Source organism: Styela clava, chromosome 10, assembly GCF_964204865.1.
Source record: "Styela clava chromosome 10, kaStyClav1.hap1.2, whole genome shotgun sequence".
Classification (NCBI taxonomy): Eukaryota; Metazoa; Chordata; class Ascidiacea; order Stolidobranchia; family Styelidae; genus Styela; species Styela clava.
This window is the reverse complement of record NC_135259.1, coordinates 342,888-366,291: the sequence shown is the minus strand read 5'-3', so window position 1 is coordinate 366,291 and position 23,404 is coordinate 342,888. Positions and strand designations below refer to the sequence as shown.

Below are 23,404 nucleotides of genomic sequence, written 5' to 3'. Positions count from 1 at the left end.
AGTCTGCACCGCCGTGTACCGTTATTCAGCTATTGGCTCTGATATCGTTTATGACATAACAATGCAATTGATCTGTTTATTTCTCGCAACGTCGAGATAATACGAGAACTAGATGCCACTTTGATTTTTATTAGTTTATCGCCTACAATGCCGTTGAGAAAAAAAAATTTCAGATTTGATATAAAAACCTAGAAATCTGAAATAACAACGGGGCAGTGTAGGGCAGTGTAGAAGTGCCTTAATGTGGTTGAAAACTGATCAAAAAATATAACACTATCTGAGTGGAATTCCCTCCAAACGCTTTGGAACAGTGAAATAGTTTGCCGCATCGTCATAAACGTTTTTGGTAATTCATATCCGTGTTTTCGTACTGTTATTTCATAAAATCGAATGCAGTCCCTGATAGAAGTACTGCATAAGTAAAGCCCAAAACTACACCAACACCAACAGAAACTCATAAGATTTGTTTCAGAAGTTTTTTTATAGATACAAACATTGATTAAATATCTGTGACCCACTCTCTTCTTTTACGCGATGACTGTAGACCTACTGCAAAGAATGATGGAATCATTGTCATCAATCATCATTCAGTTCAGGGGGTCACCCTAAAACCGAGGCGCAGTTCTTACCACTTCATGGCAGCTCCTGCCACGAACGAACCGCGGCAGCTCTTGCCATGGTTTTATAGCGCTATTCAGTAATCAGTATTAACGGTATATTCACAAATTAATGTACCAGATTTCAATTGATCATGTGGAATTATATCTACTTAAACCCTAACCCTAACCCCAAATCAATCAAAACTGTATCCATAAGAAAAACGTTCCAACTTACCCAATATTTGTCACCATAATAGACAGCCCTGTCTTTACGGCCCACCTGCCGCGGACCGCGGTTACGGCAGCAAAATTTTACCTGCCATTGGTTTTCAATTTGCTGCCGCGGTAACAGCAGCTCGACATTGGTTTGTGGCAGCTAAAAAGTCAGTTGCCATGAGTTTGGCCGTAGCGGGCATGGTATGGAAATACTGCCATGGTTTTGCGGCAGCTGCAGATGCCACAGAATACTTAAAACTGCACTTGCTAAAACCAGGCACTTGTGATTCAGGCACTTTAATATTTTCAATTTTTACTAGCTTATACGTCATTGAGGTTTCCAATTTATTTGATCTAGCGGTCAAAATTAAGGGTTGCAAGTCATTGGCGGGTTGCACATATTTTTAGAAAGTCGAAAACCGAACGGTTGATGGGGGGGGGGGGGGGGTATTTGGAGTGGAAGTGGTGACTCCTCTTCGGCCCATGGGTCGGGGCCACGGCCCATCAATTTTTTTAAAGGGATAAAATAATAAAGACTAATAAATATGTAAATCCTACCCACTCCCCGAACTCATAATAGAACTAGGCCTATAATGTGAAAAATCTGAACAAAATTTTGTCCTAACCCTAACCTGGTACACATACTTCAGGTGTATCCTTTTCTGTAGCTTGGTATTTTGCTTTATTTTTATGTAAAGGCTTATTGTAAGAAAAAGGTTTGGTGGCATACTGTCATCCTGCGATTTTTTTTGGTTCGAATATAATTGAAAATTTTGGTAAGATAATTGAATTTTTCCTGATGGACCGCGGCCCATGTGGCCCAATTAGATGAGCCGTGGCCCCGGCCCATGGGGCCGTAGAAGAGTCACCACCCCTGTAGGTTATTTGAGTAGTTTTTGACATTTGAACCGATGTAAAATCTGAGTGAAATCGATTCTCCGTGAAATTATGGTTTCATTGTAACATTCTGACTAGATGTCATTCCTTGCATAACAGTTTGAGTCTTATTCAATGTATTCAAGTCACCTTAAAAATGCAAATTTTTTTTGGAAGTCAGTATACTCAATTTACCTCATTTTTCGAGGATAACTGAGTATAATGACATCTACCTGTCAAATCAAATCTAAGAAAGCCCTAGAACCAAATCAAAGACCTTCATGAGAAACTTGGGAACATATAGTTTATTTTAAAAAATAGTAATTACAAAAACCTTGGAACATAATTATCTGACATCACTTTAAACTTGGCATGATAGATCACAATTATGGTTTCCATAAACTTTTTACCACAAATAGGCTTTTAGTTTAAATACAAGTTCACTATGGACTAGAAATGGGTGGTTTGACTTGGCCAACAACTTCCTTGATAGAGATACTTTTTATGTTCCTATTTTGGGTTAAATCTAACACAAAATCTTTGAGCTCTTTCATACACTGGTATTATACAAAGTTCATTTTATATACATTGGTGAGGACAACCTGGCCAAGGAATTCCCTTTCCCCGTATTTCAACCAGCTAGTCAAGGTCTTGATTTCATTAATGTCAGAATATGCTACTTATAGTTAGTCCTCTGTTATAATCAGCTGTACTATGTGAGAATTCTGTTTCATATTCTGTCTCGTCGTCAATGAAGCCGAATCTAATTCTGACTCTGTTACTGCTTTTCTGAACTATTATTATGATCTTTTTCTCTGCTGTTTTATTTTTTCTACCAATCATATCCGTTTTAGGTCTATCCTATCAGTATAATGGTATATACTTTCAACTGACGTTATATAGTTTTCGCCTGAATTCTTTTTCTGGGACACCAGTTTTTTTTTTCTATTATTACTACATGTTTTCGGAGATGACAGTGAGTGTGATAACGTCAACTAAAGCGTGAAAGCTGACGTTCTGGAATCATAATGTGTGTAAAAAATATTCATTGTTATTGGACTATTCGGTATTCGTTAGAAATATTCGAATTATTTGAGTCGAAAAAATATTTGATTTTGCCCACCACTTTATTGGCCACTATAAAAGTTGAAAAACTTGGATAATAAAGAGCCGTTAAGAAAAAGCTGCGTGTTTGTGTCCCTTCAATTCCAGTCAGAATCAAATATTTATAAAACTCATCGATACAGCCCCAAATATCACACTAAAATACCATTCCTGTTTCTATCTTATCATAGTATGCATAAGCAAACTCGCAAGAACATTTATTTGTACCATACTTTGCATAAGTAAACTCGCAAGAACATTTATTTGTACCATACTTTAGCTCTTGTAGCTCTGAATCGAAACGTGTCACGTCTTTTCCAGCTAAAGTGGTCAAGTTATATTATCAATTTCGTTATTTTATTTTCATGTCGGAATGATGAACCGTGTAACAGGATTTGATCAGTTTTTAATTATTCAGCATGAGAAATTTGAATGAAGGAGAATTTTGTCATTCTGTTAGACTTTTATTGTCCTCTAAATTTTTCAGATTTTTAATATTATGATTGAACAAGGTTTTTTCAAACTGACTATCTCAGTAGTGTGTTTTTCATTAGTTTTCTAATCTGTAGTCCAAACACTGCACTGTCCAAGCAACTATTCAACTTGCTACTATTTTTGGGAGGGTTGCAGCCCTTCCGAATCAGCATTGTGATATGGTGGGCATGTAATTGCGATTCAATGTGTTTGGCTTTAAAAAAGCCAGAATGTCAAAGTTAACAAACATTGGATCTGTTTTTAATTTTTTAGCATTTGAATAAAGGAGATTCTTTTCTTTCTGTTAGACTTCTATTGTCCAGCTCAAATTCTAAATTTCTTTGATTTGAACATTTGTGCCATACCGGTACTGAAGTTTTTCAATCTTTCCATCTCAGGTTTATGGCAACGGAACCTCTTCTGACAGAGTTCCGAGCCGAGATCATGAAATATGAGGACGTGAATTAGAGTGTGGAAGCCTTGCCCAACACTCTCAACATTGGACCTGTACAATTGCTGACCGATAATATTAAAACAGCTTTGACTGTGGAAACAAAGGCTTGGAAGATTTGTGATTCTTATCCTTTGCATAGCAATGGTACCTGAATGGCCATTATATATTGAATTCTGTGAGTTCTGATTTTATATGTTGCTTGCTTAGCTTGTTTGGTTTTGTAATTTATAAAGTATCCATCCAAAATATTATCTATTTTTACCCATTTGAGCATCCTTTTAAACATAAACTGTTGGATTAGGATTTTATCTATCTGAGTGTTGACAAGGGATGCACTAAATGACGGGTCATGTTGGGGCCCGCGGGCTGCCTGTTGCACACCACCAGTGTATTTTATCTTCTCTGAATCACTGATTTTTAGCTTAACATTGCTCGCTTGCGATTCAGGTATCAGACATCGAGATCCAATTTGAGCTTGCCTGAAAATGAGTTGGAAGTCCATTTTAATCCCTAATAAAGGAGCCCTTACAGATAGTGGATCCTTCTTTCCAACTTCATCCTTTCTTGGATTCTGCTCCTGCTCAGGTATGTGTATTGCACTGTTGAGGTTGTCTAGAAATAGCATGACTGATGATGGAATAGCATAGGATTATTATTAGAGAATATGTTCAAAGCGAGGTCAGGCCAGCATACTCCTGTGAAAGTAAAGGAGACAGATTTCTGAGTGGCCATTCAATGAAGGGACAACACTCGGAAGTAGAGGAGACTGAGATCTAAAAAATCGACCATTGAAGGGCCAAGAGCTACTCAGTTGTAAAGGAGACTGATCTTTGAGCATAGTTACGAGCAGCCACAGATATGCCGAGAACTAGTAAAACAAAATTTGTTTTACAATTCATAGCCATTAAGTTTCCCGGCCCCTGATGCAGAGATGCAACTTTGAATAAAAAAAAATTGTAGAATATTCAATCATATTTCATTTATGTTTATCACAATTCTGTTAATTTTCGCGACGCATCTAGCAACTCGTCACGGCGCACCTTTTGGGAACTGCTGATACAGGGGAATAGTTTTGAAAAAGTATTGTAGTGCAATAGTGCTACAAGAGATGTTGTAATCCCTTCATATGGTTCTGGCTTGAATTCATTGCTTCTTTCTGAATTCATTGTCCCTATGTGAAAATTTTTTGAATTCTGTTAATTGCAGGTTGGGTTGCTCGGATTACAAATGATTTGGACGAAAGATGCTGAAGAAGCTCTTTCTAATGCAAGACATGACAAGAAAATTATGCCGGTGAGAATTTTTGTATGATATGTAACTAAACATATTTTTATGGCTGCCTTTCTAAATAGGGCTTTTTTATCAAAATTTTTTTATCCAAGTTGAGTGAGCCAACAACAATTATGTCGCACCATGTTCCTTGAACAAATCCAGTTTTTCAGGTAATTAACGAGCTTTCCTTTAGTTGTGAGCATTAGGAACATGCTTGTCACTGATTGCCAATTTATTGACAGTGTTCTATATTACCTGGTGCGCCTTATAGTCTGTAAAATACAGCAGTTAAATTTTAGAATTTATAACCGGTATTAATATTGATTGAATTTAATTTTTAAATAGATCAAGTTTTAACAACTCATTAAATTGAAAGTGTCTGGAGATAATGAATATATTTAGACTAGGGTCAACCCATGTTCATTGTTATCTTTTTTTGCAGATTATCACGAGAGTGAAGCTTGCCAGCTGTGGTTTCCAAGAAAACATAATTCTTCCTCAGAAATTTTATACTCTGTACAAACTATGTGAGGAACAGTTGACCAAACAGGTGAGTAGATCTTGAGTTTTCTTTGTTGCTTGTATTTTTTAAATGAACTTGTTGTGATCGGCATATTGGACATTTTAGCTTATCAGATTAAAAATGTCGGGTACATACTGCATGTGTAATGTTTCATAAGATCGTACAGACATCGCCCTCTTTAAAATTGTTGTAGCATTGTGTCTCAGTGATCATATGTAGTTTTGCTATGTTTGGAGCAAAAATTTATTATAGGCCTACCCTATTAGGCTTGCACGTAATTGACAAAAATCAATTCCGTAGTTAAGGCCAAATCTATTACGTAATGACCCCGGAATTGCGATATTTTTTCACACATTTAAACCTATCATAATAGCCAATTGAATCCACTTCATTTTCGATTGGGACATCGAGTTTGGGTTTTCATATTCCTGGCAGTACTACACGCCGGCGACAGATGTTAAGACAAGAGTGAATTCAAATTAATTTTATTCTGATTTTTATCTTTTGTGCTAGCTTTGATTTCCTTTATCACCTTCGCAAATTAACCGTCCCAATTTTATGCGATCAATTTTATCATTACCGGCACTGGTATACGGATATTTATGAAACGATAGTCGACTTTTTTAAAATCGTACTAAAAAAAATGTGGGGTTTCCAATTTATCAATGCCCTGACGAGCGTATTCTCTCGTTTGATTATACTTGCGCTTGCCTCGCGACAAAGACTTGTTATTGCACCGTTTTTAACATTATTCGACTTTACTACCTAGTCAGCATTTTATAATAATTATTGATGCCGACTTATTGACGTTATTCCGATTACCACAAATTTAGATCAAATATTAATTATTTGCGCATAATTTAAATACCGTACTTATATGACATGGCTTTTCCGAAAATACAAAGTTATATCGCAAAAAATGCATATTGTGACATTTATTTTGCACTCACGAAAATACTCAAGTCGACGATCCTATCGGCCAAGATTGACACAAATTTGGTCGTGTGTTGGTGGTATTCAAGAATCAAAATAAGTTGCCGCATTTGGTAAGGACAGTTAATCATATTCGGCCGAAAAATTGCGAGGCATTGTGGAAAATGTATCGAGCAAGGACAAGTCCGGACTGATATAAAACGATATAACCGGTAACAGAACATCAAGGTTTTGTAATTGAAAATGGTTCTCGCACAGAATAAACACACTGGCTCATACTTGATATTTGGTAGTAGTTAAATTGAGAATATTGAACTGTTGAAAACAAAAAAACGATCGTCGAAATTCTTAAATCTCGTTGCCTTGGTTGAATATAATCCAATGATCAGGACATTTTCAATTAAATACTGCACAAAGATAGTTATACATTAAACATTTAGGCTACAATTTAGCTTTTTTTTTTTAATTTTAATCATGCATTGTGGTGGAGAAATCCCACTATTTAAATAGGGGTAACTATAAAAATAGAATAGGATTCTGGATTCGATTCAAGTATTCTGAAACAGTGGTTCCCAACAGCCGGTCCGCGGACCGTTAACGGTCCGCAAAGGATTTTTACCGGATCGTGGGAAATCCCGTCATATTATTGTTTCTCTGCCGTCTCAATCGCTTTACCGATGCCGAAAAAACAAAGTTGCGTTGGTTCATTACGGAATTTCTTTCCGTCGTCATATTGCTGTTTGATAAGCATGACATTAATTATCACGGTGACGAATTGGCAAGAGAGAGAAAAGTGATAAAAACGGCTGCAAATACCGAAGCTATAACTTCTTCTACTTTTTGAACTTTCACTTTTTACAATCGACGGAATTGACTGCTTTGAAGAGAGCTCGTTTCAATCGTGAAAGTGCTCGACCAATAATTACGCCTTTACGTAATTCGTAACTTCCCTTCCGTAGCTCGAAATAATTCCGTGAATCTGTAAATTACGTGCAAGCCTATACCCCATACTGATTAAATCGACTTGTTCATAGTATGATATTCATGACTGGCGAAGTTTCGTGAGGCAGGAGGCTAAGTTCCTCTTAGCGGTGAGGACATATTCTATGACAAAAGGGATATTTTAAAACAGGATCGGAATAATGTAATTTATTAAATTTACAGTTTGAAACTGTCTTTCATTTATCCTTTATGATTCTTATAAGTGGCATAGTTTTGTGAACCAGAACTATGGAATTCTTGTTGAATGTTTTCCCTTTTGTTCAGTACTGTAGGCTATTATTGCAGTTGTCTCATTGTTTTGTCAGGTTCACTATGATTTTGGATTACGTAACATTCTCTCTGTGCTTCGTATTCTCGGAGCAACAAAGCGAGCTCAACCAGAAGAAGGAAAGCCCACTATTGTGATGAGAGTCTTAAAAAGAGACATGAACCTTTCTAAGCTGGTAAGTGAATTGCCAATTATTTGTTTTGGATGTATGGACCTCATGGCGGAGAAAGCAATTACTCAAGTCTGTGCATCTGGAGCAATTGAATGGTCAACATCTATTCCTTTATCTAATCTGGACTGGTAATGAAATGAGAGGCTGTGGTCCACCAGCCTCATTTTTTTATTATGTTTTTTCACAACTATTTTTTTTATTTTACTTTTATTTTAAGTCTTTTGATTTTATTTTATTTTTTCAATTTTTCGTGTGACAACGATGGGCCACCATACTTACCCAATTTATTACAAAATAGGCCAGTTAGTAACTTCAGCAATCTGTGAAGCCAACCTGGTCAGGTCCACTTTATATTGTTCTACATGAGTCAAAAACTTGCCGCAATTTTGGGGAGTTCAAAAGAAATTTCTGTTAGTGCAGCTTCTTCGTTATAACGAGTACTTTATAATTCTGGACGCTGAAGTAGTTATTTTCTTCATTGGTTGCCATATGCAGTATCAACTTATATGGCAAAGAGAAACAGATTTTATCAATACTGTGTTGATCGGCGGTAAAGAATCTTAACTTTAATTTTGTAGATTTACCAACCAGGAAGACAAAGATTGGTTTGAGGCCTCATTGCAATGAGTTGTTAAAGAATCAGTCGATCACGACCTAGCCGAACAAATGACAGGAACAGAACCATACTTTGTGGATTTTCTTCGCGATCCCCCAGAACCTACAGGAGAGGAGGCTGAAGATGCTGAACTTGATGCTCCCAAGATATATGAAGCAGTGAGTAGTTGAGAGGATAAATCATTTGCATGTCTGGCTGTTTTCTATGTTGGGATTTGTTTAAAGATTTAGACTTGACTTTAATATGTTGTTTCAGACTTATCTTTGCTGTTGTTGCACAGTCCTATGTAATTACTGTTATAATTGATTGTAGAGAGAGCTATTTGTGTGTATTATCGACCAGGATAATCAGTGAGAAATATATGTACGTAATTCTGATCAAGACTGCGCACTTTTGCTCTGAATGAGCACTCGCGCTAGATAACCTCAACAATAAATATGTTTATATCTGTTTTTCTGCATAATGTGAATTTGAGTTTAATTCTTTTGCCCACCACCTCACACAGTATGTAATAAATTAGATATGGGCAATGCCGAATTAAACAGATTTTGTTTTTTACGTTAAATAACAGCCCTTTACATATGTATCTTTAGATATACGAGGAGACGGCTGCACAGGGCCTTGTGTTCGGAGCAGACGGTCTTTAAATGTGAAAAAATGTTCAATTTTTTTTAGGAACATGGACAGGACAAGCAATGACATATGCATTAAGGAGCATGCTGCATCGGCGGAATGGAAACAGAAAGAAAATACCCGACGTTGTTCTTGTTGTCACCGATGGAAGAGCTCAAGATGATGTAAAAAGACCAGCAAGAGCACTAAGAAAAGCTGATGTACTGGTAAGATACCATAATCAATATAGTTAGAGCCAGCGGTGGGATACAGTGGGTTCAAATTCCCCTTAACCCCCCTCCTAAAATTTCAAACAATAGGCCCGCCCCCTCATTTTCAGGTGTGACACTATATTTTAATTTTTAACGTAAGTATTTGAATACTCAGAAAGTGTCTCATATGCTGGTGAAGATTATCAGTCAAATACATACCAGATTTTATAAGTTACAAATAGTTTTATCAATAATCACAAGATATACATCACCCCCTATATGGAAACGCTTGGGAACATACTGGTTTGAGCGTTTCAATGTGATTGGAATGAAAAGTATTTTTAAATCGAAATAGACACCAATATTGTTATAAAGTATATATAGCTGAGGAATGCATACATCACAATTACACCTCGCTTTTTCAGACTTCAAAATTAAAAGTCAAAACGTCAAGTTGGTTTTACCGCGAGTCTTGTTGGTGTTGGTTATTTTATAATACATTCTTTAGTTAGTTTTCGACTGAATCCGTTATGGTAATACCGTGATAATCAGCGAAGATGACTAGTGATAGGATAGGATTTACATATTTATCCTGGGGGAGAGCGGTTACGTGAACCACCCTACGGCAGCGAGGAGTCGAGCAATCTATTCGCACATGATCATCCCCGCATGGGATTCGAACCTGCGATTCCACGAAGGGTAATCAGAGATGCGGTGGCGAGCGTATTCCTAACGCTTTGCACGATGCGCCACACTGCCGAGCATTGTTATATTTGGCGTTTCAAAAGTTATGTATTAGATATATATAAAGTGTGTCATGTTAATGTAGCCCATAGGTTCTCAAAGTGCTTCATACGTGAGAGAAACCTAGGCGCTCCGCAATCTATCCATTTACCAATTAAAATACTGATTTGGCTAATTTTGCAACTGTCCATGAAAACAGAAACGGCATTAATAAAATTTTACATTGATAGCTTCGAACTGTGACAACAAGGCGGTTCACATATGACGTTATCTAATTTTGAGTTAATTGGTGAATAACATTGACTTTTTGCTTTTATTTTCATAAATTTATTTTGGTGCTGCGTAAATAATAGCCAACCACTCCACGGGTTCCATAACACCAAAAGTACTGTAGTTAAGTTTGTGACATACATTAGTAAATATGACGAATAGTGAAAGCGCTATAAGTTCGGTATTGTTTTTGGAAATATAGAATCGATTGTTATTGAGTTTGATACAAGAGACAACCTGTTCTTAAAATTTTGAATCTCACCACTGGTTAGAGTTATCAGATTGCAAGTGATAGCAACTAATTGGCAAATAATAAAATATGAAAACCACTGCATTGGTGGTTTAAAACCTTGTTCGCACTTCGACAATTTCAAGAATCTCATGGAAGTAAAATATCTCAGAATTCTAATTCTTTGCCAAAATTACGAATTTTATACAAAGCTATAATGTTTAAACAGTTTAACAAAAACAAAGCATAAAGTTTTGCACTCTTTTCCTTCGTACTGGGGTGCCGTATGATCGTTCATTTATAACCGCTGGTCGGTTACAACTTTCCCCACTATTAACCCACGAATCTGAAACAAATAACTGGCTAACGAATCCCATGCCCAACATGGACTAGTAACTGGACGAGAGGCCGTGGTTCCCCATATGATTAGCCCATCTTATCAAATTTACTTTCCCTCAGGAAAAAAAGTAAATCTCTAATCTGTTGTCCCGTTTCAGACATTTGCTCTCGGAATCACGCCGACAACTGGAAAACTTAACATGGAGCAGCTCCAAGAAATAGCTGGAGACGAATCTAGACTTCTCCTTGCAAACGATGGTTTTGAAAAAATCTAACTCCGGGATTTGCAGCTGAAATTAGCAAATATATTTGTGGTGATTCGTGTTAGAGATATCACCATGGCGAATAAACATCTAAGTTTAATTTTCAAAAATATAATCTCGCACAAATTCTTCAACAACGTGACAAGTTTTAGAGCCAAGTGATTAACGAAGTCAAATATTGGTTTCGATACAAATTTAATAAATACTTTTAAGTCATAAAAGTAATTTTGTTCCATTTCGCTTCTACTATTTTTCTACGTCCCTTTATAGAGCGTGACCACCCCATAATATTTAGACACCCTCAAACACTGAAGTTGTTTAAAATCAATATTTATCGAACTGCCTTGAAACAGCTTAAGACTTTCTTGTTCTAAGACTACAACATTTTTTAAGCCTAATTTTTTATATTTTCATCTATTCATATAGATTTTGTTATTCTCACTTTATAATAAACTTTGTTGTGCAGAAATAATTGTATTGAACAGTTTATATTGATTTGCGGATAATGCAAAAAGAAGCTTTGGGTCGTTAGGTTTGCTTTTCTCCATTTCGGACCCTCGGCCCTTTAGAAGAGTCACGGGGGCGTTTCTGCGAAGGGCACGAACAAATACTTTAATAATGTCCATGGATATATTAATTTGAGGTGAGTTTTACCATTGCAATGATTTGCAATTTTTCGCTTTCATTTGTTGGATGTTTTATTATAGATAACGGCCCTGAAATAACTGACGAAAATGCGTTGAGGCAAAACCTGAATTTTTATACGAGAGAAAGGGTTTTTGAGAGGAGGACACGGGTCATTGAAGTTTTAGGACCACCGCTCTGGGTCTACCTCTATTATCTTTGATATGTCATATTGATAACGCGTTTAGTAACAAGATTATGACCAGCTGTTCCAAGCATCTTTGCGTCAACCAGTCCACGCCAAACTCTATCGAACGCTTTTGAAATATGTAAGACAACTGATTGGGATTTGACGCGCCAGCGGAACATTTTTTTAACACTGTGGCAAGCATCATGCTATCTGGACCGGAATAAGTTGACAAATAAAGTTTTGCCATTTCTCCTAAAAACAGCGCTTTACTCATTTTTATGATTGTCTGTTATGAAAATTTGGAAGCTCGCATTGAAAAGATTTACGCTGTAATTACTGAAAAATTATTTGGCATTGTTTTTTGAAGAACAGTGGAAAAGGCACAGTGGAAAATCAGCTCTCACACTGATACTATATCCTCACTCCTGTCCGCGGTTTGATGTTTCAATCCGCCCTTCGGTGAGTAACAAGGTCCCCGCAAACGGAAGCGGACGGGTAGAGCGGCGCAAGCTATGAGGTGAAATTGGTTTTGGGGAGTTGAAACTAAAATTTCACCGTTCCAGTTTTTTTCTTTTTTCCAACTTAGCCTTTTTAACGTGACAAACCATCGTCTGATATCTTTCAATTATAGTCCACAGTGAAATATATATAACGTTGGAATCCCTAAATTTTATCCGTATTATTTTATATATATCTAATATCTGGCTAATGGAAGTAGATGAAATAAGCGACTCCACGAATAATTTGTGCAACCTAGAGGCCGATAAGGAAAAAGAATTGTTATATGATGATTTGGGAATCATTGGTGAAATATCATATGATGAAGAACTGGATGACACAAATGAACGAAGTGAAACATTTCTGTTACGAACGCCGAAAACTAAGCGCCCTACACACGATGTCCTATTGAAATGTAGAACTCCGGAAAAACCACGACGAAATTGGAGATTCGACAGAAACCCCACTGCTTATATTTCTAACGAAAAACCATTCACTTGTGGTCTTTGGAAATCCCCATATTCAAAATCATCGTCTAGTAAAGATATTACAAGTGAGTCAAATTTGATCAATTTCTCGTATAATATCATACTTATTTCCAACCAATCATATTGTTTTTGCAGTCCTCTCCCTTCCGTAAGAAATCGTTCTCTACATATTTAGAATGCTGAATATTTCGTCTCTGGGTAGATGCTTACAAGTTTGTAGATTATGGAATAAAATCGCGTGAGTTATCGTAATGTATTATACCAGATATGGTTAAATTAACTCCTACGAAAAAAAAGTTGAGTATTGAACATCCGAACTTTGCTTGAAATCAGGTTATTATGTATGCACATTTTGATGTTGTGCACAGAGTACCAACTTTATAAAATATGATTTTCTATTTTCTTTATACAACTCTGAATAATGTTATATATATATATTTATAGTATTTTCAACAAGGCTCGTCGTCATTCTTACCATCACCCACTGGACGGAAATCAAGTCAAAATTGAGAATTGTTGAACTTCTAAATGTATTTGTTATTTTAATTTCAAAATTCCGCACTCCAGAAGTATGTGTACCAATATGGAAGTAACTTATTTTGTTCGCCTATTTTACATCAATTTATGTAAAAGGACTGAAACCTATGGACAGGGAGATATTCACTTGGCTAACAGCTAACACAGACAATTCCCAAACTCGTAATAGAACCCAAAATCGGAATAAAATTATATGGCCTAACCCTAACCTGGTACACAAAATTCTGCACATTGACTCACGCGATGATTTGTGCAACAAAATATTATATATATATGATCAAAATATGGAAAATATGATGTTATTTTAATCACCCCCGGTGTCATGGCGAGCTTCATGTACGATGTTTGGATGGAAGCGCGATTCATCTCATCAGCTTGGTCATGTCTGCACAAGACAATTTATTCCCCTCGTACCGACCACGCGAAGTCATTTCCATCCTGGTAGAGTCTTGACGTTTATAGATACAACATTGAAAATCCGTGATTTTATCAAATATCAATCCCGACCTCGGGATTAGGAAAAAGGCCAATCACAGTTGGAATAATCCTAAGTGATTCAAGAGTCTTGCTGCACACTAACACAAATATATTTCTGTAACGTTTCGTCTGACCAAGGTCAGACTTCTTCAGACATACATAATTCAACTAGTAGTTGAATGGTAGTTGGTAGTTGTATGTCTGAAGAAGTCTGACCTTGGTCAGACGAAACGTTACAGAAATATATTTGTGTTAGTGTGCAGCAAGACTCTTGAATCACTTAGGATTGTTATCTCTACTCTTGCTACAGCATCCTTGCAATATATGCATACGGATCCACCGGCACAAAAGCATAGAAGAAGGATAAGTAGTTAGTCTCGCAGAAACCAAATAATCAGCGACAGTTGGAATAGTTCAGAAATAACTCAGAAATATTCTGCCAATAAATACACTTATCTAACAATGGTTTAGTACACGCTAAAATTGTTCTACGGGCGCAAGGAATGTGTGCTAGGGCCGCGGTTCGGACCACCCTGATCTACCCTATGAAGCTCGGTACAAGCAGTACTTAATCATATTCATGTAACTTCTATCCTGAAATCCCTACTAACATGCATTCTTAAATCATCATAGGTTGTTACTGTTCCATCCGAATGTTGGCCAGGGTAAATATTGATATTTTTACGTAAACTGCGAAGGCGCGTCTGACGCACTACACAATGGTATGATTTGAGTTTGTTGATTAATTAGGATAATTGGTAAATTGGAAGCGCAATAGTTGAATATCTTGTCTCAGTCTATCTCAGTATTCGGTGTGAATCAGTGTTTACAGGTTCTGTATTGTTGGTAGTACTCGTTATGTATCTGTTGGAAATACCAATTTGTAAATTTACAAATTCTTGTAAGAACTGAGGTTTTCAAGTGTAAGACAAATATAATTCAGGGCAGTATTACAGTTAAACTAACATAGTAACTACTGCTTTAATATTTTTGTCATAAAACTTGAATTATATTTACATCAGAGCATATTTCGTTTGGTTGTGTTACTTGTAGAGCCAGGACATAACGTATGTATATATATACTAAATTAGGTTTTGTATGTGTTTAATCTTTATCGTGCTGATGGATTTGAAATATAGAGAGTTGTGTATATAGAGAATATATTGAGTTGTCTATCCATATGAAATATTGAGTTTGTTTATTGTTTTCAGCCGATGCCATGTTCCTGATTCTATTCCAAGTTCCACCGTGTTGACTGTTTTTGTTTTGAACAAACTTCACAGATTCTTAGTTGAATTTCATTGGGACATAGCACTTTAAGGCACAGATAATATGCTGGAACCCCTAGCTCTCTAATATCAAACACTAGTAACTGGTCCAGAAACAAATCGTTTAGTTCGTGACAGGACTTGTTTATTGGGGGCGCGTTGTCGAAGATCTCTAACCACTAATAATTAGCCACGAATGTAAATTTTTCTTCTTCTCGGAAACATTTTTAAAATATTGCATTTGAAGAATATCCTAACGTGAAAACCAGAAGAATGAGCATGTATTCAAGTATTCAAAATTAAATGAAACATTACTAATGTTTCTAGAGAAAGATCAAAAGCTTCCTTCATCATCTTTCCGAAAGTTACAAAATCATATACACTGAAAGCTAAACTCACATCTTTCATTAAACTTTTGATTTCTGGTTTTCTTCTCGCTAACGGTATTTTAGTTTTGAGTCGATTTTTCATGCTCCACATATTTAAGAAATATTTCCAAATGAGCGTTCTTGGCCTGAATCGCTTGTTATCTGAATAAAAGAACACAAACATTTTTTAAGGTTTAAATTTTAGTACCGTATTTTATATATGGATAAACTATGTTTCGTATTATGGCGTGACATCCAAATGTCGTTTCTTTCAATCACGCGTATAGTAAGTCTTGCGCTCTGTTGAATATCGATGTCAGTTTTTTTTTCAATTTATTTATTCTGTTTGACAAATTCGAAAACTACTGTGCGATGAAAGAACGGAGCAGTGATTTATACGCACATGGCTGTTTCCAAGAAGAATCATTATTTGAACAGTTAAAAATTGCAGAATTAATATAATCTTCCAAAAATCGAATATATGAAGCATGGCTTTCATATTGACGTTTATAGCTGTCGGTCTTTTCTGCAATTGAAAAAGCACCTTGACGCGATTATTTATTTAATCGTTGTTTGTTTTAAATTGTTTTGTAAGACTTTGGAATCTTATTCGAGCTGCGTGTTCGTTTTGTGACTTTTCGCAATTTCCATTCATCTCCATCAAACCAAATTCATCAGGACGGTAAAATAATTTAATTTTACTGTTCGTGGAAAATATTCTCGTCTATTATTAAACGACTCGCTACACGGTAAATTGAACGACGTGACTATAATGGTCACATAAACCACAATGCATGAAATTTGAAATTGTCTTATTGTCAATACTTGTACGCAAATTTCCGATCAAGTTCAACCATGAGGAATTTCAATTCGTATTGGTTCATGTTGCGAAGGGTGCGCTATGGGATTTTATGCCGCGATTAGAATCATAGCTTGATTCGCTTCAATATCGGCCAACGGAATATCCTGCAAGCGAGGCGAGGCATATATTGATCTCTTTTAAACATTCTAGCTGAATGTTGTATGCGTGACTCCATCGCAAACACGTTGTTTAATGCCAATATTCTTCATAACCAGATTCCACCTACAATTTTACTAACTCTGCTATTTGTGAAAAGCCTTTGTTACATAAAGTGTCAATGGTATCACAGGTACGATTTATTTTTATTAGACCAAGTCTTCGTTTCGATTGATGATGTATATATAATTGAGATTTGAATAGCAAAGTCTAGCATAGCGATAAAGTATTCAGAAAAGCCCACAGACCTTTTACTACAACTGGCAAAGGCTGAAATTGGACACCACGTCTGAAACATTTGCATTGACAACGCTGTTTTACGAGTAGAGACATTGCGATGGTTGTTAGCATTTGATCTTCTTGTAAAGATCCTCAGGCCATGGATCACTGAATAATGCTTACCCGAACAAGCGCGACACATGTTATAAAATTTACACCAAAAGGCAAACTGTCCAAGTTCGAGACAATTGAAACATGAACTTAATTCTAGTGAAAATTAATTCTTTTTACGTCATTGGACATGTACATTTAAAGAATGTAAACAATTGCAGAAGCAACTACGTTTTTGTGGATGCTTGAAAGTATGACTTAAAATCGGATATTTTGCGGCTACTGAATTCCTGAATCTTTGCCACATTTACTCATTGCAACTACGTAATTACTCACCATCGTACCTGGGCCGTCGACATGTCGTTTGCTACCCCGTCAAGGACGCGAATAGCCGAAGCATATGTGAACCGTCGTCGTCAATACAACTGTGTACCAGTGTTAACTCCAAGCAAATTATGAGTGCGAAAGTGCTTCGCAGTCGAAAAAAAAAGTGCGAAAGTGCTTTTGCCGATTTTCACAAGTTATGTGCCCTAGCCTTTCATATAACCCATTTAAAACGGCACAGATACTCGAAAAAGCGCTCCTCCGGTTAATATTATGAATTAAAGAGAAGCCTTTTCGTTAACCAAGTTCCCTTTAAGCGAATTCATGTTTAATTAAAACAAGGGAATTCATCGGCAACGAAATAACATCTGCTAACACCTGCCGCGGACAAAACTTTCATGCAATGTATCACGGTGTCAGTTGCTTACTAGCCTAAACAGCAAAGACTTTCACATTTGTTACTCCTTCCATCTAACAGACACGAGGCAGGCTGGAAACCATATTAGTTACAGGGTGGATCGTTTGTACAAATCCCGTGCAAAATAATCCCCCAAATATAAATAGCCTAATTAGGGTTAGGTGCGCTGGAAATTCAACTTTTCGATTTATCCCTAAACCTAATCTGATAGTTATTAATTTGTGATTTTGAACCACTTTGAAAGTCGCCACCCGCTGTTTTAAAAGATAGGTTAACCTACGTTCTCTCCGAAATATTACGCAGGATACTCCCCTGTTTTAGGAGATAGGTTGACCTACTTTCCTTTTAAACTTTTTTCTCCGAAATATTACACAAGATCACTTTGAAAATCCTCCCTTTCGTGAGCTAGCGTGACCTAATTCCTCATTTACAATTATATTATACTATTTCAGAGCTTACCCAAAGACAAGTAATTTTTAAATGTCGACATGCCTTGGTTTGCGTGCGAGTTAGTTTAAATCGGGCAGAAAACATCATATATTGACAAAATGTTCAGTAATGTCACGTACTTTCAGCTTTCATAAATAGCACTCTTTGTAATGCTGCTGACCTAGTATCAAATATTCGCATCACAACGCCACTTGCGAGGTTTCCATATATTTCAATTACACTAATAGGAACGATGACACCAAAGAGTTTTCTTTTGCGAAGGTACACTAAATATAAGGACGGTGATTCTTGAGAAAAACATGAATAAAAAAAATAAACGAATGATATGATAGTGGATCCCAAATAATTTTGACAGTGTCTCGAAATACCAATCCATTTGATAAATAATTTTTATTCGACCACATGAACGCTGATATTCTGAAAATTAATGTTGAAAGAGAATCACGCATTCTCAGATATCGGACATCCAGTCGCGATATTCAATCGTTCATATGCACAAATCTCACATTAATAGTAATTGCTACCCAAGTTTGTAAAATTTAGAAACCAACAAACAGAAAATAACTTATCCTAAAACACAATTAAAATTAAGTCGGCAATAAAATCATCGCCAAGACGATGCCATACAAAACAAAAGAGATTTGGTCGCGAGAGTTAAGTGAGATGCTGCCGTTGTTTTTTAAGCAGAATGAAAAATAATTTATAATTAATAAACGGGAGTTACGACGCCCTTTACACATCGTGGGTATTAAACTTCCCTGGTAAGTACTTTGGTAAGTACTAATATTATTGTACTTATACACCTGTTGGGAGTATTTCGGACAATTTCGAATTTAAAATAAATGAAAACCCGACATATAATAAAGACGCAAAAGTAAAATGAACATTTATTGAAAAAGTTATTATTTAAGAAAGACAACATGATCGTACAATTCCGCCAAAACCTCGATGTTCGCAAGTGAGATGATAAATAAATACTTCCCTGTATTCGATCAATTAACTTTAGCGTATCGTTGTTCTGCCAACAAACAGCCGGGTGCAAAATATTTCAGTCCTGTGATATGCTCACAAATGTTCTCGGTATTAATATCATACCCTCGCGTATGTACTTTCTATTAGCTCTTTAGTGATCCCTTCCATCCTTGGCCAAGTCATGTTTCGAATATGTGAACATTTTATTCGACCATACATGGCCGGCGGGATGTTAAAATTGTAAACAAGAGAGAGGTAAAATCAATCGCGAATTTGGTTATAACGGCTCGTTTACGAATTGTTGCGCCTGTTATCGTCGAAAAGAATTACATTTGTTGTATTTTGAGGCATTTAAGCAGAAATAATTAGGGCATGACATCATCAAAATCGTCAAGTGAGATCTTGAAATTGCAAATTCCGTAAATAAAATTGTGAATTATTCGGTAACGAATTCAGCTTTAATGACCGTCGGGGTATTGTTTTGTTGAAAATTATTATTAATGTGTGAGCGCCAAAAACATACAGTCCATACCGATGCGACTGCAATTTATATGGTCGCAATTGGTGTGGTGCGTTTATTAATAGTGTAAAATTTTTTTTAACGAATATCAATTATAACCAAGCCTGTCAGCGTGTTTATTTTCTGTGGGCAGGAATCGTAAAATACCATCTTGAGACAAATTCACTTCTATCATAAAATCTTAATTTTCAGTTACTATCGTTATACAAATAACGTGTGGCAACTTTTTAATTTATCGTCGACCAAAAAACCGCCCCCACACTCGTCCAAACGTGTGTCGAGCTTGAACGACAGGAACAGATTCATCGACGACCTTAATTAGAGAAAATATGTATTTTATTGGGAATGCAAAATAAATGTAACAAAACGCATTTTTTGTGATATAACTTTGTATTTTCGGAAACGGGTTGCCGTAAAAGGTAAAATTTGATCTAAATTAATCGCAAAAATGTTTTATTTTAAATGTAACAAAACACATTTTGCGATATAACCTTGTATTTTCGAAAACGGGTGTCCTGAAAAGTAAAATATGATCTAAATTAATCGCAAAAATGTTTTATTTTAAATGTAACAAAACACATTTTTCGAGATACAACTGTATTTTCGGATACCGGGTGTCATGAAGAGTAAAATATGATCTGAATTAACGATAAATAATGTTTCATTCCAAATGTATCATAACGCTTTTTTGCGATATAACTTTGTATTTTCGAAAACGGGGCGTCACGAAAATTAATAATCTAATGTTTTATCTATCGTCTAACTAAGGTCTGGAACACATCATTTTCGGGGAGAACTCTAGCCCGCGAAACGCCATTTAATTTAAAATAAAGAATGTTTCACGCATTTCAAAACGGAAAATCACCAGTAAGTGGACAGGGATTCAACCCTCCGGATTCAGTATTCTATATCCCCGTGTCAGAACTTTCTGAAGAATAGAACAAAGAACCCGTCAAACCGCCGCGGAAGAATGGGAGTATTTTTTGCACTAATAATTAGGGCGTGACAATATCAAAATCGTCAAGAAACTGGTGCATTTGCAAATTCCATAAATAAAATTGTGAATTGCTCGGTAACTTTTCAGCTATAATTATCGCCTGGGGTATTGTTTTGTTGAAAACACGCTGAAACTTGAGGGAATTAGTTACAATTAGCGCCTGACCTCTATTAGGCACTCGAGCACTCGAGCCCAATCTTTTTAGCATCAAGTCGCATACGTAAAATATCCTGTGAAAGAAGTGCTGTTCATTATTAACGCCATCTCGTCTTATGACCACGCAGAAATGCCTTTATTGCCGAATTATTCAATCACTATTTTAAATCAACATTCAGGATTGGCACAATTTCAGGTTTGCGAAGTTTATCACCATAGAAATACATGACAAAGTTAATTATCGTCTTAATAAATATCTGCATCACGGTATGGACAATAATATTACCATTCCCATAAAATTGGGACGGTAAATTTACAAATCTTGATAGGTAATATTAAAGCCAACGCAATTGTTAATTTGAGTCCTCAATGTCTTCAACAGCTGTTGCCGATGTGAACGAACGGGTAAACCCGAAATATAAAACTTTGATGACCGCCAACCCATAAGAATTCATATTTGTAAAAAAGAGAGGGCGGGAATATAGATTACCCCAAACCTGGATATCGCCGCCAAAACGATCGGTGACAAGAACAATTAGCCATTACAAAGGAATTAACCAGTAAAAAGGCTTTATTGCCGATTTTTTAATGTTTCCACCATGTTTATTCGGTACTCCTTAAAAATATTCGATTCAAAAAAATATTGAATTTCGCCCACCTGTCCTCGCATATCAATGAGAAATAGTTGTGTAAATATCGAAAAATGCCACCATTGCCACGTCCTTTCAACATTGTGATTACAATAAAATGGCACTTAATGGTATTTTGTGAATTTGGTGATTTTGCAAATCTGTGACATGCTGCTAAAAGTTTCGTCTGATTTGAAAATCGTGCAGTTTGGTCACAATTCATCCAAAGTGACTATAACACGTTACTAACACTTTTATAGTCATTTTGAATTCATCGATATCATTGATAGTCACATGACCTTCAAAGAAACGCACTGCCTAGTATTCCAACATCTGGTTTCAAACACCCGGGAGCGTTTTTTGCGGGAGAAGCGGAATCGGTGTGCTTGTATAATAATCATATTATAAACAAGAATTTTGCCGTTAATGCAAAAGCTTTATCTCCTTTGTCTGCATCTCATAGGTTAGAATTCCGATAAATATCTTTATGATATGCAGAATTGAGTTACAAAAGTACTAGTATGTTACTTATTTGTCAACCTAATACTCGAAAATATTTGTTAACTTTGAATTTTTATTCCATTCAAAATCGGAAAAAAGTGCTTTTTCTCTTCAAAATCGGAAAAAAGTGCTATTTCGCAGTCCCTAAAAAAAGTTGCGAAAGTGTTTCGCAATTTTCGCAAAAAAGTGCGCTAATAGTGAACACTGCTGTGTACATTATCAAAAAATTTACCAGACTAGTTTGGTTCCAGGTGAACAATCCACGCGTCAACTGCTTCTTGGATTGAACGGTTAAAGTTAATTTTGTAGAAAGCTCGAAAGGATGCAAAAGTCTTCAATTGATACAGTATGACGTCGTTGCATTACTGTTGAATAACAGCAAATAGTTAAGCTATTTTATAAGTTGCAATATCTGCAGAAAACTGTAGGTATGTTTACAAAACATTGTAACACAAATACTCCATCATTCAGCCAGTCAGAAGTTCATTTTTCACCAAAATGAACATATAATTAATACAAACAAAACTAGAAAAAAACACAAAAAAGGAATTTCATGGTGGAGGGTGACGCGAAAAAAACAATGCTGGTTATCGAGCAGCGATACCTGAGATAAAGGTATAACTTTGATATAGGTAGAATAGAAAGAAGTCCATGAAATACAAATGTTTCAAACCAGCACCTTCGTCGACCCAATTAAACAGCCCTACAGAACCCATGAGGTTGGATCGAACCCATGTTAAGAAACACTGCTAAAAAAACGAGAATGGTTAATAGATAATCTGAGCTACTCGCATTAGGCAAGGTAGTCATGGAAGCAATATAGCATAGAATCAACCAAGCACAGCGATAGCTGTTCCACGAACAGATGTTTTGAGCATGTGTTCAAATATTCAGTTATTCTAAATGAAATGAAATACTGTTACAAAATTTACAAAACAATCTAAGCAGAAAGCTAAACTTACATCACCTGTTTAACCCTTTGATTTCTGCCAATCTCCTCTTCTCTGAAGATATTTGAGTTGATTTTTATCCTCCATAATTTTCAAGTAATGTGGGTAAATGTGCGGACGTTGCCTGTATCGCTTTTTATCTGAATTAAAAGAACAAAATTTAAATGCTTTGTAACATCCATTATGACGTCATAAAATAGAATGAGAATGCATTTTAAAACTAATAAAAGCCTAGCCCTGAATAATAAAAAAGTTGATTGTTGTAAACTGCTTGTCTGACTTTGGTCAGACAAAAGGTTACAGAAATACATTTGTGTAAGCGTGCAGCAGGACTCTCGAATTGCTCATTAAAAAAGAACTGGCGTTTAGTTGCTGTGCTATTGTCACTTTTCCCAATCTTGAAATTGCAACATGCAGAAATAAATAATTTACATCCTGGAAATATTGTAATAGAACCGATTCGCACAAAACTGATGATAGCTGTAAACTCGAAATAGGCAGTGGTATATTT

The 23,404-nt window shown here is 36.1% G+C and overlaps 3 protein-coding genes and 1 long non-coding RNA gene across 11 annotated transcripts in view; 3 read left to right on the top strand and 1 right to left on the bottom strand.

Moving 5' to 3' along the window:
• Positions 1-8,437, top strand: part of LOC144428080 (dynein axonemal heavy chain 5-like) — an 84,108-nt gene extending 75,671 nt beyond the window's left edge. Inside the window, exons 4-8 of one of the 2 annotated variants that reach the window (XM_078116757.1) lie at positions 3,668-3,898; positions 4,171-4,308; positions 4,930-5,016; positions 5,438-5,545; positions 7,759-8,437. In XM_078116757.1, the coding sequence (XP_077972883.1) occupies positions 4,951-5,016; positions 5,438-5,545; positions 7,759-8,025 (441 nt within the window). In that variant the 5' untranslated portion in view covers positions 3,668-3,898; positions 4,171-4,308; positions 4,930-4,950 and the 3' untranslated portion in view covers positions 8,026-8,437. Of the gene's footprint in view, positions 1-3,667; positions 3,899-4,170; positions 4,309-4,393; positions 5,017-5,437; positions 5,546-7,758 lie in introns of those variants that run through there. The other variant, XM_078116758.1, reaches the window with a different exon arrangement.
• Positions 1-11,665, top strand: part of LOC144428081 (dynein axonemal heavy chain 5-like) — an 88,589-nt gene extending 76,924 nt beyond the window's left edge. For 2 of the 5 annotated variants that reach the window (XM_078116765.1, XM_078116766.1), the window contains exons 7-9: positions 8,472-8,667; positions 9,185-9,348; positions 11,074-11,665. The gene's annotated coding sequence lies outside the window, so the exon portion shown is untranslated. Of the gene's footprint in view, positions 1-8,471; positions 8,668-9,102; positions 9,349-11,073 lie in introns of those variants that run through there. The other 3 variants (XM_078116759.1, XM_078116768.1, XM_078116762.1) reach the window with 3 other exon arrangements.
• The window catches only part of LOC144428094 (uncharacterized), a 35,085-nt gene extending 12,061 nt beyond the window's left edge, over positions 1-23,024 (bottom strand). For 2 of the 3 annotated variants that reach the window (XR_013478079.1, XR_013478081.1), the window contains exons 1-2: positions 22,906-23,024; positions 22,176-22,308 (exon numbers count right to left, since the gene is read on the bottom strand). This is a non-coding gene — a long non-coding RNA (uncharacterized LOC144428094). Of the gene's footprint in view, positions 1-15,665; positions 15,791-22,175; positions 22,309-22,905 lie in introns of those variants that run through there. The other variant, XR_013478080.1, reaches the window with a different exon arrangement.
• On the top strand, positions 12,673-13,295 carry LOC144428097 (uncharacterized). Its single transcript, XM_078116791.1, has 2 exons — positions 12,673-13,043; positions 13,114-13,295. The coding sequence occupies exons 1-2, from the start codon at positions 12,701-12,703 to the stop codon at positions 13,128-13,130; spliced, it is 360 nt and encodes a 119-aa protein (XP_077972917.1). The 5' UTR covers positions 12,673-12,700; the 3' UTR covers positions 13,131-13,295.
• Positions 23,025-23,404: the final 380 nt, after the last annotated feature.

Excerpts from the sequence above, each read along its gene's own strand:
- LOC144428097 (XM_078116791.1), top strand. The coding sequence starts at position 12,701 with ATGGAAGTAGATGAAATAAGCGACTCCACGAATAATTTGTGCAACCTA.